The following is a 14,950-nucleotide window of genomic DNA, read 5'->3' on the forward strand; positions in this document are numbered from 1 at the left end:
CATGGAGACTTGCAGTAAAAAGAAGGAGGAAAAAAAAGTGGTTATATTCTAGGGTCTTTTTTCCCACTTATGCTGGCCTTCAGTGGAAGGAGCATTTATTCTGCAGTCTAAGAACAAGCTCACATCTATGATCAGTTCATCCTAATGTAAAGGAGGAGTCTGTGCTTTATCTCCAGGAAGTACAAACTCGGTCTTGAAACTTTTCTTTTTTAACAAAACACTAAAGGAAGGTAAGAAAATCCAGACCAACTGTATGAAAAACAAATAGAAGGCCATGCAATGAGGAAAAAGTAGTAGGAACTCCCATTCCCTGCTGTTGTGTAGTGTAGCAGGGAGCCTGCTGTCATTTTTAAGACTCTGCTTAAGAGTGCCATCAAGCTCTGAGTATTTTAGTTGTTACTTTTTTTTTTCAACAGCCTTTGTTTGAATTTTGTCAGCCTGTGTTTGTTGAAAACTACAGCTAATTCTTAGTGCTAAAATTAACTCTTCCACTTGTCTTCTAAATTCAGCTTGTCAGTTGGTTATATTGCAGAGATTAATTTTTATTTTTTCCTTTTCATTTTTTGTTAAGTGTTTATACTCCAGGAGACATACTGCTATATTGGCAAAAGCTCAAGGGTGGGTTGGGGGGCTAATGGAACAGTTTTTTTGATCTATGTTAAAAGAACTGTAAGTTAAAATCTCACTTTTTACTCAGTCTGAGTATCTGCTTGGAATACAACAAGCAGATCAGATGTGTCCTGCTTGTCTCCTGAGCGTGCTAGTGACACTTTTGCTAGGAGTTGGGAGTTTCCTTTTGTTTTTTATGGATAATGGCTTTCTCTTCAGAAGCTGACAATTTGAGACACCAGCAGTGAAAAAATGCAGTTTAGGTGACTACCTGTTCTTCAAAAACCTAGCAGATACTGTTTTTGAAAAGGCTGCTGGAGGTAAAATGCTAAGAGATCTCATATCTTTACTATAACTGTAGTTTTACAGGAGGAAACGTGTATAAAGTCACAAATGCTGTCTTGGTATTGTCTGCGTTGTGCTCATGTCATGTAATGGTCACTGAATTGTTCAGCCTTTACTTCTGTCACTGTGCAACTGAATTTTTTGCCATCATTTTGGTTTCCTTCTTCCCATTCTTGGGCATATTATTGGGGAATGGAAGGGATAGGAATAGAAAAATAAGGATACTACACTTCCTTCCTTAGGTTTCTCCCATTCTTAGTGAATTACAATGAAACCACTGAATGATGCATTTAACTAATTACAGTGAATAAGTTCCAAAACTATTCACAAATTTTTTTCACATTCATAAGAAAACAGGGGACTAGAACTTACTATACTGGGTTTTAGAATGTACTAGAAATGGCAGACTGTACTCTAAATATGATTTCGTATGTCCCTAAAAGTGGTTTGGAAGGTGCTGGGAAGGAATAGGATATAGGTAGTGTGTATCTCCCTAGACTCTGTAAAATAGGAGGAGAATGGAAGTGTAAACAGTTCACGTGCTGGGAATACAATTGTGCAGTTTACAAACCTATCCTGCCTAGAGACAGGGGTAGTATCCAAGAAGACACTAAGTTGCTAAGCAACTTGTTTGTATGGTTTTGAATGCAAGCTTAGCTCATTCCCCTTGTAGTTTGTAGCATCAGCTATTTTTGTGGAGGAATGTTCTTTGTTGTTTGTTAAGGCTGGGATGTGGAGGATCAGGGCTTAGTTTCAAAATCTGTTGAGCACAGGCACATCAGTTCTCATTCTTGTTTTTTCCTCAAAGACAAAGTGAAATCCTTCCGGGCAGCTCTACAAGAAGAGGAACAGGCCAGTAAACAGATCAACCCGAAAAGACCACGTGCCCTTTGAAAATGGCCTCTGCTGCTAAAAGAATCATGAACCTGTACTGCTGTAGCACACATTTGTTACAAACCTAGTGACCGAGAGAACTCAACTACTTGAAAGTATAAAAATGTTAGAAATGTTTGTGGAAATCTCCTGTTTCTTATTCACCTGAATGACATTTTCAGTTTTATGTGAAATGCTCCTGATGTCTACAACATGCTTCTAGACCAGACAGCACAACCTGCAGGGTTCAGATCTGTGAAGCACTTTGTTTAAATATTTCATTTATTCCAGTAGTGAAATGTTTGGAAATACTTGCCATATTTTTAATAAAGTAAAACTGTGGCCATTAAAAAGTCACATCACTTCCTTCTGACCATGTTCAGTTTTATGACAAAGACCAGCTGTGCAGTTTAAAATTGAGGCATGCATGCACACCTCACTAGTGGTTTTACGTAACTTCTCTTCCACAAACAGCTGTGCTTAACTCTTCCCATTCTGTGCCTTGACGAAGGCTACTTAACCCTAAATATCCTCTTTTGGAAGCACAGCCTTAAAAAATACATTCCTTATTTGTCAATATAAATTACTTTAGTGTGTGTGTGTGTTTCAAGAAGACTTATTTTTTGGTGGATAGTTTCATTTCACAGGATGTGCCATATCATTTTAAGAGAAACTGCAGGCTGTTGAGAATGGTTGAACAGCTGGACATTCCATTTCTCGTGTGAAAATCTGGAATCTTGATTTATTTGAATACCATTAAAAATAGTTATATAATTTTAACATTTGATCTGTAACAATTAAAAAGAAAAAACCAAAAAAACCAACAAATCAACAAAAACCCACAAAAATATAAATTAGTTGATGTATTTTAAAGGGTAATGTTTTAAGTACTGAGGAGAGTTGTATCTTAGGATAATGCAGATAATATGATATGTGGTATGGTGTGATAATGCTATGTATGGATAAGTTAACTATCAAACTTTGGGGATATATATGTCCATACTGGCCTTTCACATACTGTTTTAAAAACTTGGATTTTGATGCATGACAAAGTTACATGTACATTAACCGTAGTTTGCAGGTAGCTTGAGTAGTTCTGTTGCTTTAAGAAGTAGCTAATACCTATTTTTCCCTTTGTACAGTGCCAGCAGCTGAAAAGTGGGGTGAAATTGCATCATTTGACGATTTTGCACAATACCTCTACCTAGCGCTAATAGAAATCCCACAAATACCTGAATTCTCACAAATGGCGCCATGTGTATCAGCACTTTTTAGGTGGTGGCACTCAAGTTATTTTTGCAAGTCAGTATGCAAAAAGGTTGACTTTTCATGTAAGAACTGTAGATCTCTCTAGGAGTTCTCCCTCTTTCCAGGACTTTGTATCGGCAGACTTTCCCTTGGAAATGTTTAAAAACTACTTTCGGATATACAAGCCTGTTTGTTTGTGCCAGGCCTGGAGGGGGGAATAAAGGGAAGGCAATGAAAAGAGAGTTAAATGAGCCAGAACTTCTTGTAGTGTTTAATGTTTGTATCTCCCATAGAAAGGTAGGCTATGGGAAGCTCTTGTCGCATCATGGTTAAAAATAAAAAATCCTCTTGTGTGTAAACATGAAAACTGAAACAATGTAGATTTTACATAATGTGTTTAATAAATTAAGCTATTAAATGAATTACATCTGAGAATTTCTGTTATGCTTTGGGAAGGGTTTCTGTTTGTAAGTACATCAGTTAAATTTTTGAAAAGGCCTCTCCTTTCAAAATAAAGCCAACTCTTATATACAAGTTTGTTATATGGAAGTTCCCCAGACCATTGTCCTGACTTTAATTTTGCAGCAGATCTTAAAAAAAAATCACACCTCTTTCTGAATATTTTTTAAAGATCATCACCCATCACAACTACAAGGAAAAAACCAGTGGAATAAAAGGCAATAACTTCTGTTAGCAGATGATATTACAGCTCATCATATGATATCAGAGGTTTTCTCTAAAGCTGCTCTAGACAATTGTCACTTTCTAAAAAGCTTCTGAAGACTGAGGCATCCCACAGGAGTAACAGTGGCTTCCATACTATGTGTCCATGCAAGCCTAGCACCACAACCAGGCTATGGCCTACTGTGGGTCCCAAAAGGACAGAAAAGACAGCACCTTTTTACAAAGCCCTCTAAATTACATCTGTCCTGTCAAGAAGCACATGCTAGCTGAAACTGTGTCTACTGCCACTCTTTGTGCCTGAGCCTGCTATAAGTTAGATCTACACCTGATACTGAAGCAGTTAGAATAAAGAAAAATTGATAGGGCTGGCTGTGGCACTTGAATTTCTGCAGCCCATTGCCATAACGGTCTGAAATTACTTGAATAGGATTCAAACAGGCTTATACTCTATTCCTCTCCAGTAAAACAAAAGCATTAAGGAAGTGTGACACGTATCTTCTGCAGCTGTTCCTTCTGTATCAGTCCAACCATATTTGTGGCTATCTACCTAACTCATCATTTGGTTCTGCATGAAGTGAATCAGCACTAGAATTACTGAATTATTGTGAAATAAATGTGCAATTCAGGTTTTGAAGTCAATGCTTCAGGATGTCAGTAAATTTGAGTGCCTATTTCTATACGTGCTTCTGAATCAATTACTTTAAAAAAAGCAATGGGATGTCAATGGGGCTGCTAGCTGGACTCAGGACATCTTTTTCAACCTTAATGATTCAATGATGTGTATAGATAAAGTTTTTCTTAGAGGAGGTTTTGCTAAATCGCATGCTCTGAATTTCACTGAAAGCTATGATCTGTGCTAAAACTTTTTCCTGCATTAACAGCGAATGAGTTACCTTAAAAAACAGCTACTTGAATTTAGTTACAAAAAAACCCAACCCTGTGGTCTGTGTTTACGAGCCCTGGCCCATTGGTAGGTTTTTTCCCAGTTTCTACAGTGGAGGAAAGGGTAAAGGCAGTAATATCAATGATATCAAGCCCACAAGGTAAATTCTTTTGTTTTCTCATTGGGGTTCTCTAAGAGAAGCAGACAACTAACAAGCTTGGAGTGCTGGTATTTACCAGACGCATGAGAGAGACAGGCATCTCAAATCAAAAGAAGTGTTTAAATACACTTTAAAACAAACACACCAATGATTGATTAACAAAAAAAAGCAATTACTACAACTTTCCTTTTGTTGTCCAGACCCATTATGGGTTGTACTGTTGAGTATTGTACATGAATATACTGAGATGAAGTCCATCATTGGAGAACATAGATTTCACTTATCATCAATCCATGTTTTGGATATATATATAGGAAAACACAAGTCATGACGCAGTCCAGCACCTTGCTTCAGCTCTGAAAGAATTTACTGCTTACTGAGCAGCAGCTTCTTGCCTACTGTCTGTGATAGAACCATATCTAATATTTTGAGTCCAAGCATACACACTGTATTCTGTTCATTGCTTTTAGGAGGAGCTTGTCCCACTGCACTCACTCTGGCTTGGGTAAAACTTTGGTGAAAAGTACAGCATCTTTCGTTCTTGTAGGAGTATCTATGAAAAATGGATGCCTTCTGAATTGAAGCCATGTAGTAATCTGAAAGATTGAAATATGTGTATTACAATTCTAGCAATTTAAACTTCAGCTTGACGCATTTTTACGATGTGCAAAGAAAATAGCATGAAAGCAGCCATCACTGATCAGCCACAAAGAAAGAATTTTAACAAATCTGAAACCAGAAGTTATTAGCAAATTTGCCATTTCAGAGACGCAGGTTTATTTTCAATGCAGTTACTTATGTTGGACCCTACCAGGTTCACTATGTGTTTTCAGAGAGCATTACCTGTCTTAGTTCTCCAAATGAGAAACAGCTAGGAACTTTTTATCTTCAATTACAAGAGGATTAATAATGCCACCGGAAGTAAGAGTGGATTATAGCAATTAATCATTCACATTTAAAATTATGCTATAGACTATAGCCTAATCCTCAAGGCAGAGAAAGGCCATGTAAGACTCTAGAGAAATTTTAATAAAGAATTTACACTGTGGCCATTTTTAAAGGAGACACAGAGGGTATAATACACAAACACCTGAAACAGGGATCCGTAGCTAGTTGCTCTCAATATTATAAACAGCATTTAAAATAAATAAGTAGGCCTTAAGTATTCAGGACTGGAAGCAAGGAGTGTACTAAGAGGGAAACCCTACTATTCCTGTGCAACCCAATACTAATCAGATGTAGATAGAATTTAAAGAAGCTTAAAAGGAAGGCATAAAGAGAAAAAAAAAAGAATACCGAATGAAATCATCTATATCCATTGAACGGGCTCGTTTTTCAGAGTAACCAGTATCTTTTAGAACTGTCTGTATTTTCTCTGCAATTTTGAAATTTTCAGGGATTTCCTGTCAATGAAAAGTGGGATAGAAATTATTTTCCATTCAAAACACAGAGAAGGCTCATTTAAATAATCTAATTATTTCCTGCTCTTAGAACAAGTTTCAAGTGAAAAAACGTAAGTTATGCTTTTTCTATTATGGATTATTGTATTATTCTGTTGAATCTGAATTTTTGTATCTCAGTTCATTCATTATACATGACTCACAACAATATTGAAAAGCGGACAAGAAATATTAAATTAGTAAAAGACCTTGAGACATACATATATGGACAATATTGTAATAATATACTTGATTTTAAGCTTTTATACTATGATTTAATTATAATTACCCTTTTAGATTTTTCACTAAGAAAAGAGACAAGTTCCTCCCACCTTCAAACTCTTTTGGAAAATCTTTGATACATTAAGCTTTTCAATGTTAATTTTTTACTCTTATAAAAGTCAGAATGTAGGTCACAGTACACAGAAATAGAAGAGATTAAGAAGGAACTTACTGTATTATGTAAGGAACAATGAACTCGGTAATTATGATCCAGCAACTGCTCTACTGCACTTGATCTGAAAGAAATACACGTTTGCATGAAAACTGAACTGTAACTATTGTTCACTCAATTGGTAGTTAATGTCTACTATAAAAAACTGTAACAATTACACAGAAATGGTCTTTTTAAAAAGCTGCCTGGTTTTCTTCTAAAAGAAAAAGGTTGTGACACATTAGTATAAATCTTCCACCATGGTTTATCGCTGACTATGCTATGCATTTGCACAAAAGAAATGGTTAACTGGTTCTCTGATTGAAGTTACTTACTTAAATGCTGCAGAGAGTGTCTTGTTTTTCCTAACAAAGGCTATCCTTACCAGACCATCCCACTCCTGGAATGGAAAATTTCATAATTTTAGAAAGTAACATACAGCTACTACAAACAAGAACAGTCACTGCTGACACCTTCAGAACAATACTGAACACAAAGGAATACCCTTCATGGAAATGTCCTTGTAAACAACACAAAACCAGCTGTATCTTGGGCAAAGCAATACAAATGGAGGAGAAAATATTTCACCCCCAAAACCCTTTGAATTGTACTTTTTCATGCCTAGGTGTTATTATGTGCAGAGAAGGCAGACAATTGAAGAAAATCTGGCTAACCTTGGGCAAGGCTGAAATGGTCTTAAAGCGTTTTAAAAATTAAGAATACTCTTCTATAACATTTGTCTTCTGAGATTACACACACTCATCTGAAGATAAATCTCATATATTCCTTTGATCAAAACCTGCAAAATTATCAGCCAGAAACATCTCTGGGAGACGTAAACTATGATGAAAGGGACATTAGTTCTCAAAGTGACCGTGGTCTTATGAGTGATACTGTACACAAAGCTGCCCCAGCTGATGGTGGCATGTTCTGTTAACACAAGCCTGATCAACAGAGAAATAAGCATTTTGGAAACTCCAATGAGTTTCTAATACAAACTGGTAGTTTGTATTAGAATCAGCACATGGAATTGAGTAGAAAGTGTGAAGAAATACGAAATTATCACTAACATGTTACGTTAAGTATACACTGCTCACCTGGAAGTTGATAGGTGGTGGTGGGTTCTTTGGTTCTATCCTGACAACACTGGATTCAACTTTGGGAGGAGGCCTGAAGTTGTTCTTTCCAACCTGTTAGATAAGAGCAGTCAAAGAGCTGTGTGAATAAGCAACAAACTCTTCACACCCCTTGCAACACTCTTCTTCTGTGTTAGACAGCCGAGCTACCTAAAGGCAGAGTGACGTACCTTCATCAGATGGTCCACTCGAGCCAGTAACTGAGTATTAATAGAGAGCCTGCAGTACAGCTTGCTTCCTGGTTTTGCAACCAAACGAAGGGCAAATTCCCTTTGAAACATAAGGATTGCACACCTGAGAGTAACAGAAATGAGAAAACTGATTCTAAGTATTCAGTTTTTATGTCAGCAGCCAACTAGCACACTTTAGAAAACACACAATTTGCCTCAGCACTTAGAAGAGTAAATGTTCGTAATAAACAACTCTGCCTTGATTGCTGTGTTGAAAAAAAACCCCAAAACCCATCACAGAACTTGGTGAAGCCATCCACGTCTCCTTAAAGCTATTACATAATTTGATTATCCATACTGCTAAATGGATCAGGATCAAAGAGACAGTCTAGTCTGCGAGTTGCCTGACTGTAATAAATCATTTAGAGTAACTCTCTGCTGAGTCCTTCAAATCCAAGCTTTCCAAAAATTGACTGATAACGTTACCAATGTTCCTCTGAGACAAATCAAAAGCTGATGATGTACTGATGTCTGGCACACAGACAGGACAGTTACATTTTTAGATCAGACAAGAAAGTCTGACGTTAGCAAGACTTGGTTGGCACTGATTCTACCCCTTCCAGCCTAAATTAGAGAGGAAGGTATTTGAAATGCTATGATGCCCTGCTTATCCCTGGAATAATACCTAGTTACAATACTAAGGAGATGCAACTCCTGTTTTTATCTCCTGGGCACTCACTGCTGCCAAGTTTAAATTTTCTCCTCATGCTCAATACATCAACATAAACTTAATTTCCAGGCACTGTCAGAGTATGCATTACAGAAGAACGTTAGTGCAGCTCTGATCCATCAAACTTAGGAATCTTAGGAACTAAAAAATACTGGATTTGAAAATACTTTTAAAACTGTTTTTCTTCCTCCCAGGTAATACAGAGCTCTGTTCTTCCACATACCTGAAAAAAGGTCGATGAAGCAGTAACTTGAAAACAAAAGGTGAAGAAATCTGAGAAAAAAAAATGAATAATGTTACTATAATTTCTGGGAAATCAGCCTTTAAAAATAAATTTTTTAATGTTGTTGTATGCTATGTTGTTTGTCCCGTACCTGGTAAGGCAAGTTAGCCACACATGCATCAAAGAATGGTAAATCTGTTTTCAAGACATCTCCAACCTTGATTTCAAGTTTGTTTGCTAGACACCTGGGTGAAAAGATACACTGTGGTTATCCTCAGAGAAGCACTGTTGCCACAATTTGTACCAAAGTAGTTCCGCTGCTTCAAGTGCTCCCTGTTTCCATAATTGATACGTACGTGCCCTGGACTCTCTTCTGAAGCTCACCAACAAGTCTAGGGTCAATTTCACATGCAATAACCTAAAAAAAAAAAGTATATATTTGCAACTCCATGCATCTCCTAACTGGAATTTAATCATAAAAACCCCAACCCTCTATCTGTTGCTGCGGGTTTAAAGAATCCTTTCAAAATCACTATTAGGCTGTGCACCTTCCACCCTCTCCAAATACAAGCAAGCTTTACCATATAAATGGATAACAGCCATGTAGTTTGATAAAACCACACAAAATTTATGTGTTCAGCTAAAAACCCACTGGGATTATTCATATGTTAAGAAAAGTATCAATGGGGTAATTCTACTTATGTTCATCACACCCATGAAGACCCTTCTGTTTGCCATAGTCTGAGCCACAGCACAGTCAGAACCTGGGAAGGGGGTGCATGTGAGAGAATTTGCATTTACTTTTTTCACTTTCTCCAGCATCTTTACTGTCAGGTTTCCAGTTCCCGGGCCCACTTCCAGAATGACATCCGTGCGGCGCAGGGCAGCCTAAGGACAAACAGCATTTGAGTGCTTCCCCAGCACCAATTCCGTGCAACCATTTGACTTTAGAATGAAACTCAGCGCTTTTGACACAGTAAGAAACCGGAACGGGTCCCCAGGCAGCGTGAGACTCGTTTAGAAAGGAAGGAGGGCAAGCGGGGAGCAGGACAGTGTCCTGGCGCCGCTCCATGCCAGCAGCCAGCTCAGGAGCGAAACCAGCACCGGCCCCGGCGCCCAGAGCCCAGCCGCGGGTCCCACCTTCTCGATGATGCTGTTCACCACGAGGGGGTTCTTCAGGATGTGCTGCCCGGCCCCGGTGTTGAAGAGGATGCCTAAGGAAGAGACCGGCGTGTTACCGCGGGCAGCCGCCGGCGCCCCGCCAGCCCCGGCTCGGCTGCGAGCGCCGGCCCGGCCTCCGCTCCGGCATCTTTCCCGCCCGCCCGGTCCGGTCCACACTCACCGCCGGCGCGGCCCTCCCGGCGCTCCGGCCGCTTCCCGGCCCGCGCCTTGGGCATCGCGGCGGCTCCGCTCCGATCGCTCCGGCCGCGCCCGCCCCGCTCCGGCCCCGCTCCGGCCCCGCTCGGCCCCGCTCCGGCCCCGCTCGGCCCCGCTCGGCCCCGCGCTCCACGTGCCGCGCAGCACCGCAGCTGGCGAGCGGCCCCGCGTGCGGCCGGCGGGCGCGGCAGCGCCCCCTGGCGGGCCGGCGGACCGCGGCAGCAGGAAGGGCGCGCGCGTGTGGCGGGCTGCGCGCGCGCTCGATCCCGCCGGGAAGGGCGGGGTCCGTCCCACCCCGCGTGCACGGGAGCAGCCGTGAGACCCAAGGGACCGGGGCCAGCAGGGACGGCGGGAGTCAGCGGGCCCACAGAAGCTTTATTAATAAATGGCACACGGCCTAAGAGTGGGTGTGTTTAGTACCCTGACCTAGCCCGAAGGGAGACGGCAGTGGGTTTGGGATAAGGGGACAAGGTGGAAAGGAGAAGAGAAAATGAGAGATGAATGAAAGAGGGGGAGAGAGAGCAAAGAGGGAAGGGAAGGGAAGGGAAGGGAAGGGAAGGGAAGGGAAGGGAAGGGAAGGGAAGGGAAGGGAAGGGAAGGGAAGGGAATTTTCCAGGGCGACCCTCATCAGTCCCTGCCGATGAGATAGCGATGAGATAGCCGCTCAGGGCCGAGCCTCGGCGCCGGTGCCGTCACTCCCAGCGCTGCCCCGCCAGTGGAGCACGCTCGGCTCTTCAGTCCTCGCTGTGCTTTTTGCTTTACTTTCCGTACCTATCTTTAGCACTGTGTTCTGACAAGAACGTGATGCCCCGCCCGTGCCGCCCAGACCGTGCCGGGAAGGTTTCCGCCAAGCGCGCCGGGATCCCCGGGCCCCGCGCGCCAAACCGCTCTGCGCGCGCGCAGCCGCCGCCTGACGTCAGCGGGCAGCGCGCTCCGGGGGCCCCGCCCCTCCGCCCCAAGCCCCGCCCCCGCCGCCCCAGGCTCCGCCCCCTCCATCCCTGTGTTTGCCGGCGGCGCGGCGCGGGCCGCGCTCGGTTGTCGCGGGGAGGTGACGTCAGGGCCGCGCGCCGGGAGGCGGAGGAGCCGGCGCGGCGCTCGCTGCTCGCGGTTCGTGCGGGGCCGGGAGGGAGCGGGAGAGGGGCAGGGGCGGCAGCTGGCAGCGGGACGGAGCCCGCGGCACGGAGCCCCGGCGCTGTGCCGCTGCGGGCGGCGCTGCTCGCACGCACTCGCTTCGGCTGCTGCTCCGCCGGCTGTGCCCCCCTTAGCGCTGCCCGGGGCGGCGCGGCTCCGGCGTGGAGTGCCCGCCACGGTACCGGCCCCGGGGCACCGCCCCCGGGGTTAAGGCAGCTAGGCCGCCCGTATCTGTCATACCGGCCGCGGCAAAGGGCCTGCTCGGAGCTGGAAGTAAATAATTGTTACCTAATTCCAGGGAACAGTTTCCCGCTTCCTCCTTGAAACAGTTTTTAGTCAGGCTGGAATTAATGGAAGGCATGGGAGGAAGATGAGGCGTTAACTCGAGGGAACTTGTTTTTTGGGGGAAGGGGCGCGTACTCGCCTTTATTCCAGGTGGTTGTTTTCTTCCTGCAGGCTGAAGAACAGCAGTTTTTCTGCAGAGCAGTCTTCCCTTAATCAGAGGCAGGCTCAGTGCAGCAGTGGTGAGTTATTTCTCCAGACTGTTACCGTACAAGACAGCAGTGTGTAAAATACAAGAACAAGGCCCTAAATGCAATGGTGTTGCTGCTTCCCACTTACACTCCCGTGTGCCTTGCTGCCCGTGTCTCATACGTGAAGTCATCTGTAACATATTTGGTATGTCTTTTAAATCAGCTCACACAGCACATCAGCAAAATGCTGCCGAATTCAAATTATATTCATGGCATGTAAGATATACATGAGTTTTTGGAAAATGCACGTTCCTTATGGAGTTTGGTTTCTTCAGACTTCATGGTAACACCAAGTTTGTCACTGCTCTGTTTTTCTTCTCTCTCACTGTACTGTTCTCCTCAAGGACGTTTATTATCATGTGTGTAAATGATAAAAGTGTGTGTTGCCCATGCTTTACATATAACATTTTGAAACTGCATCGGCAGAAGGGGGATTTAACTGTAGTTAAAATGAAAGGGTTTAAACCTGATTCAGAACATGAGGACTGACTGAAACAGGCATTTCCATTTCAGCTGTTTGGCTCTAGTTTTTTCTTAAGCGGTCTGTCAGGTCTTTTTGAAAATCCATTAAATTAGATGAGCTAGGAAGAACTCAAAAGAACGAGACTGACTGTGTAGTATTGGTCATCCTAGAAAGTTACTATTAAACATTACAAATATTCTTACATTGTCTCTATCCGTTTGTCTTTTCCTGTGTCATCAGTGTCGAACCCTGTGACTGTAGTTTTTGAGTTAATCCTTGGAATTGTCTCACTCATTTCTTTACGCCTTGTTTTTCTGTTGGGAATTTTTGGTCACTTTGGTGGTTACTATTTAATATCAAAGTTCATTCTTCTGCTCAGATTATCTGATTGGTTTTCCTTAACATTGCTGTCAGCCTTGCTTGTTGCTGTCCTATATTACTGTGGTCCTCACTGTTCTTAGTTCTTGTATCATTTGTGTCTTCTGCATGCTTTTTCCAGACCTAGGTTTTAGTTTTAATGTTAGATTTTTGTAAAACTGAAATTTTGGAAATTCTGCTCCTGTGTTTCTCTCACTAGCAGTATGGGAATAAAACACCTCTGACTGTTTCCTGCTCAGACATTTTTGCCTTCTGTACTGTGGCTTAAATTGGGCAAACTTCAGATAGCTTGGTTCACTTACATAAGAAAAATTAATATGTAGGTTCTGAAAAATTTTAGTAATGCTTAACATTAGTCATTGTGTTTTGGTGATTCCTGTAGTTGTTAGTGAGTTTAAGTAGTACCTTCAATAACCAGGACAGTTTTGGTTCTTTTGGGTGCATTCTGCAGTAGGACTGTGAGCTTGTGGCATGATCGATACAGATGCTAGAAAAGAGATTAATGGAGGAGTTTGTAGAAGGCTGGAGAGAAATCAGTGTAACTGCCAACTCTTCCTGGAGGTGACTATCCTTGCTAATGTATCATATCTGCATGACTGAATGCCAGAATTTGTGTTACACATTTCAGGAGTTCTTGTGGCTTTTCAGCATGGAAACTTTGTTTTTCCTGTTTTCCTTGAAATGTGCTGTAAAGGACAGTCCCAGTTTTCTACTTGAACCTTCTGAGCTGCAGGGTGTAGCTTTATAGTTGTTTGTTAGTTGTTTAATCTGCTGATAAGAAGCAGCAAGTCTTCTTTGTAAGCACTCTTCAGGGAATTAGTTTTAGGTGTCTGCAAAGTCTTCCTTAGGTTCCACTGTCTTAAACAACATTAAACATTACCTCCTCGCAGGTAGTTTGCTTTAGACCACAGGCTATCCTAGTAGCTCTGGCCTCCCTGCAGTTTGCTCCTTCTTGAACTGAAGAGAGCGAGAACTGTGAGAACCAAGCTGGAAATGGGGTCCTAGGAGCCATCTCAGACTGGGTAAAGAAGGATAACAACATCCCCAGAGCCACTTGTGCTCTTGAAGTAGCCCAGAATATATTTGCACTATGGTCAGTGAGAGCGCACTGTGTTTTGTTGAATGTGTTTATGGCTTTGTCTTCTTCTGATTTCATAAAATCTTAACTGAGTTTATTCTTGCACCTTCTTACAGTTGGAAAGAATTAATTGCATTCTTAACAAAAGAGAGCAAAAATACACAGAATTAATTGTCTGCATATGAGTGAGTTGTTACACTGCAGTCTCTCGGAAAAAGTGAAGGAGGGAGGTGTTTAGCAATGAAACCCTTGGTTTTGTACCTCTTCAGATGTTTAGCAGTCACTGATTTCTTTTCATTGCTGATGTGATTTTAAAATTAGGATGTATTTTAGTGTGAAGGGAAAAGAACCTAGATACCTTTTTGTCAGTATCAGAAGCCTTGACTGTTAAGAAAAAACATTAAACTGGTGTGGCTAGTATAAAACTAGAACATTTAAGACACTTGAAATAGTATTGAAGAGTAAAATGTTTTTGCAGATACCCCCTTAGAAAAGGAATTAAAGAGTAAAGAATAGAACAGAAGTAAAACTTTGTCACTTAAAGAAAGAAGATGAAGGAGTTTGCAAGTGGAAATGAAGTATAGGACATTATATGATAATGACGAGGAACTGTTGTTGCTATTTGTGGTCTCTGAAGACACTAACTCATTATGCTAAGGGGTGCCATTTGAGTGTTATTTTTATTCTAGGTGTTACTGTGCTTGGCTTTTTTCCTGTCAGCTGAGACTTAAGAACATACAATTGTCAAGTTCAGTATTGTCGTATCCAGTGGGATCTTGGAGAGCATCTTTTTCATGTGGGGTGTGGATAGTCTCTTTTCCCTTTTGCATGACAGAATTCTGGCATGGCAGTAAGAGTCATGCTTGGGTTTGCAGCTGACTGCATTGAAATTTCTAGTGAAAGGGATTTTTTTTCCTTCCTCCGAAAATGTTTGTGTGCAATTTGGTCCATGGACATGGACCACAGAAAAGCAGGAGAAGGCAATGGACATTCCTGATACTGCTCAGTGTTTATTGCGAAGACACAGACTGACGTTAGTAAATAAAAAAGGGAAATG

The 14,950-nt window shown here is 42.0% G+C and overlaps 3 protein-coding genes across 11 annotated transcripts in view; 2 read left to right on the forward strand and 1 right to left on the reverse strand.

The window, feature by feature from the left end:
* The window catches only part of KIF2A (kinesin family member 2A), a 59,677-nt gene extending 56,180 nt beyond the window's left edge, over nt 1-3,497 (forward strand). For all 4 annotated transcript variants that reach the window (XM_064404433.1, XM_064404435.1, XM_064404434.1 and 1 more), the window contains one exon: nt 1,763-3,497. In XM_064404433.1, coding sequence (XP_064260503.1) covers nt 1,763-1,848 — 86 coding nt within the window. In that variant the 3' untranslated portion in view covers nt 1,849-3,497. The remainder of the gene's footprint in view (nt 1-1,762) is intronic.
* Nucleotides 3,454-10,688, reverse strand: DIMT1 (DIM1 rRNA methyltransferase and ribosome maturation factor). 4 transcript variants are annotated; one of them, XM_064404438.1, is made up of 12 exons: nt 10,276-10,688; nt 10,074-10,147; nt 9,735-9,821; nt 9,290-9,351; nt 9,085-9,178; nt 8,934-8,983; nt 7,981-8,104; nt 7,772-7,864; nt 7,010-7,074; nt 6,696-6,759; nt 6,099-6,205; nt 3,454-5,398 (listed from the first exon to the last, which is right to left on the reverse strand). In XM_064404438.1, the coding sequence occupies exons 1-12, from the start codon at nt 10,328-10,330 to the stop codon at nt 5,356-5,358; spliced, it is 918 nt and encodes a 305-aa protein (XP_064260508.1). In that variant the 5' UTR covers nt 10,331-10,688; the 3' UTR covers nt 3,454-5,355. The 4 variants fall into 4 exon arrangements, with proteins under 4 accessions (XP_064260508.1, XP_064260507.1, XP_064260510.1 ...); XM_064404437.1 differs by lacking the exon at nt 9,735-9,821 and having other exon boundaries at nt 10,276-10,420; XM_064404440.1 differs by lacking the exons at nt 9,735-9,821; nt 10,276-10,688 and having other exon boundaries at nt 7,981-8,108; nt 8,937-8,983; nt 10,074-10,116.
* Nucleotides 10,689-11,332: 644 nt separating this feature from the next.
* Nucleotides 11,333-14,950, forward strand: part of IPO11 (importin 11) — an 82,072-nt gene continuing 78,454 nt past the window's right edge. The window contains exons 1-2 of one of the 3 annotated variants that reach the window (XM_064404431.1): nt 11,333-11,417; nt 11,898-11,965. The gene's annotated coding sequence lies outside the window, so the exon portion shown is untranslated. Of the gene's footprint in view, nt 11,418-11,644; nt 11,715-11,897; nt 11,966-14,950 lie in introns of those variants that run through there. The other 2 variants (XM_064404429.1, XM_064404430.1) reach the window with 2 other exon arrangements.

This window comes from Passer domesticus, chromosome Z, assembly GCF_036417665.1.
Source record: "Passer domesticus isolate bPasDom1 chromosome Z, bPasDom1.hap1, whole genome shotgun sequence".
NCBI lineage: Eukaryota > Metazoa > Chordata > Aves > Passeriformes > Passeridae > Passer > Passer domesticus.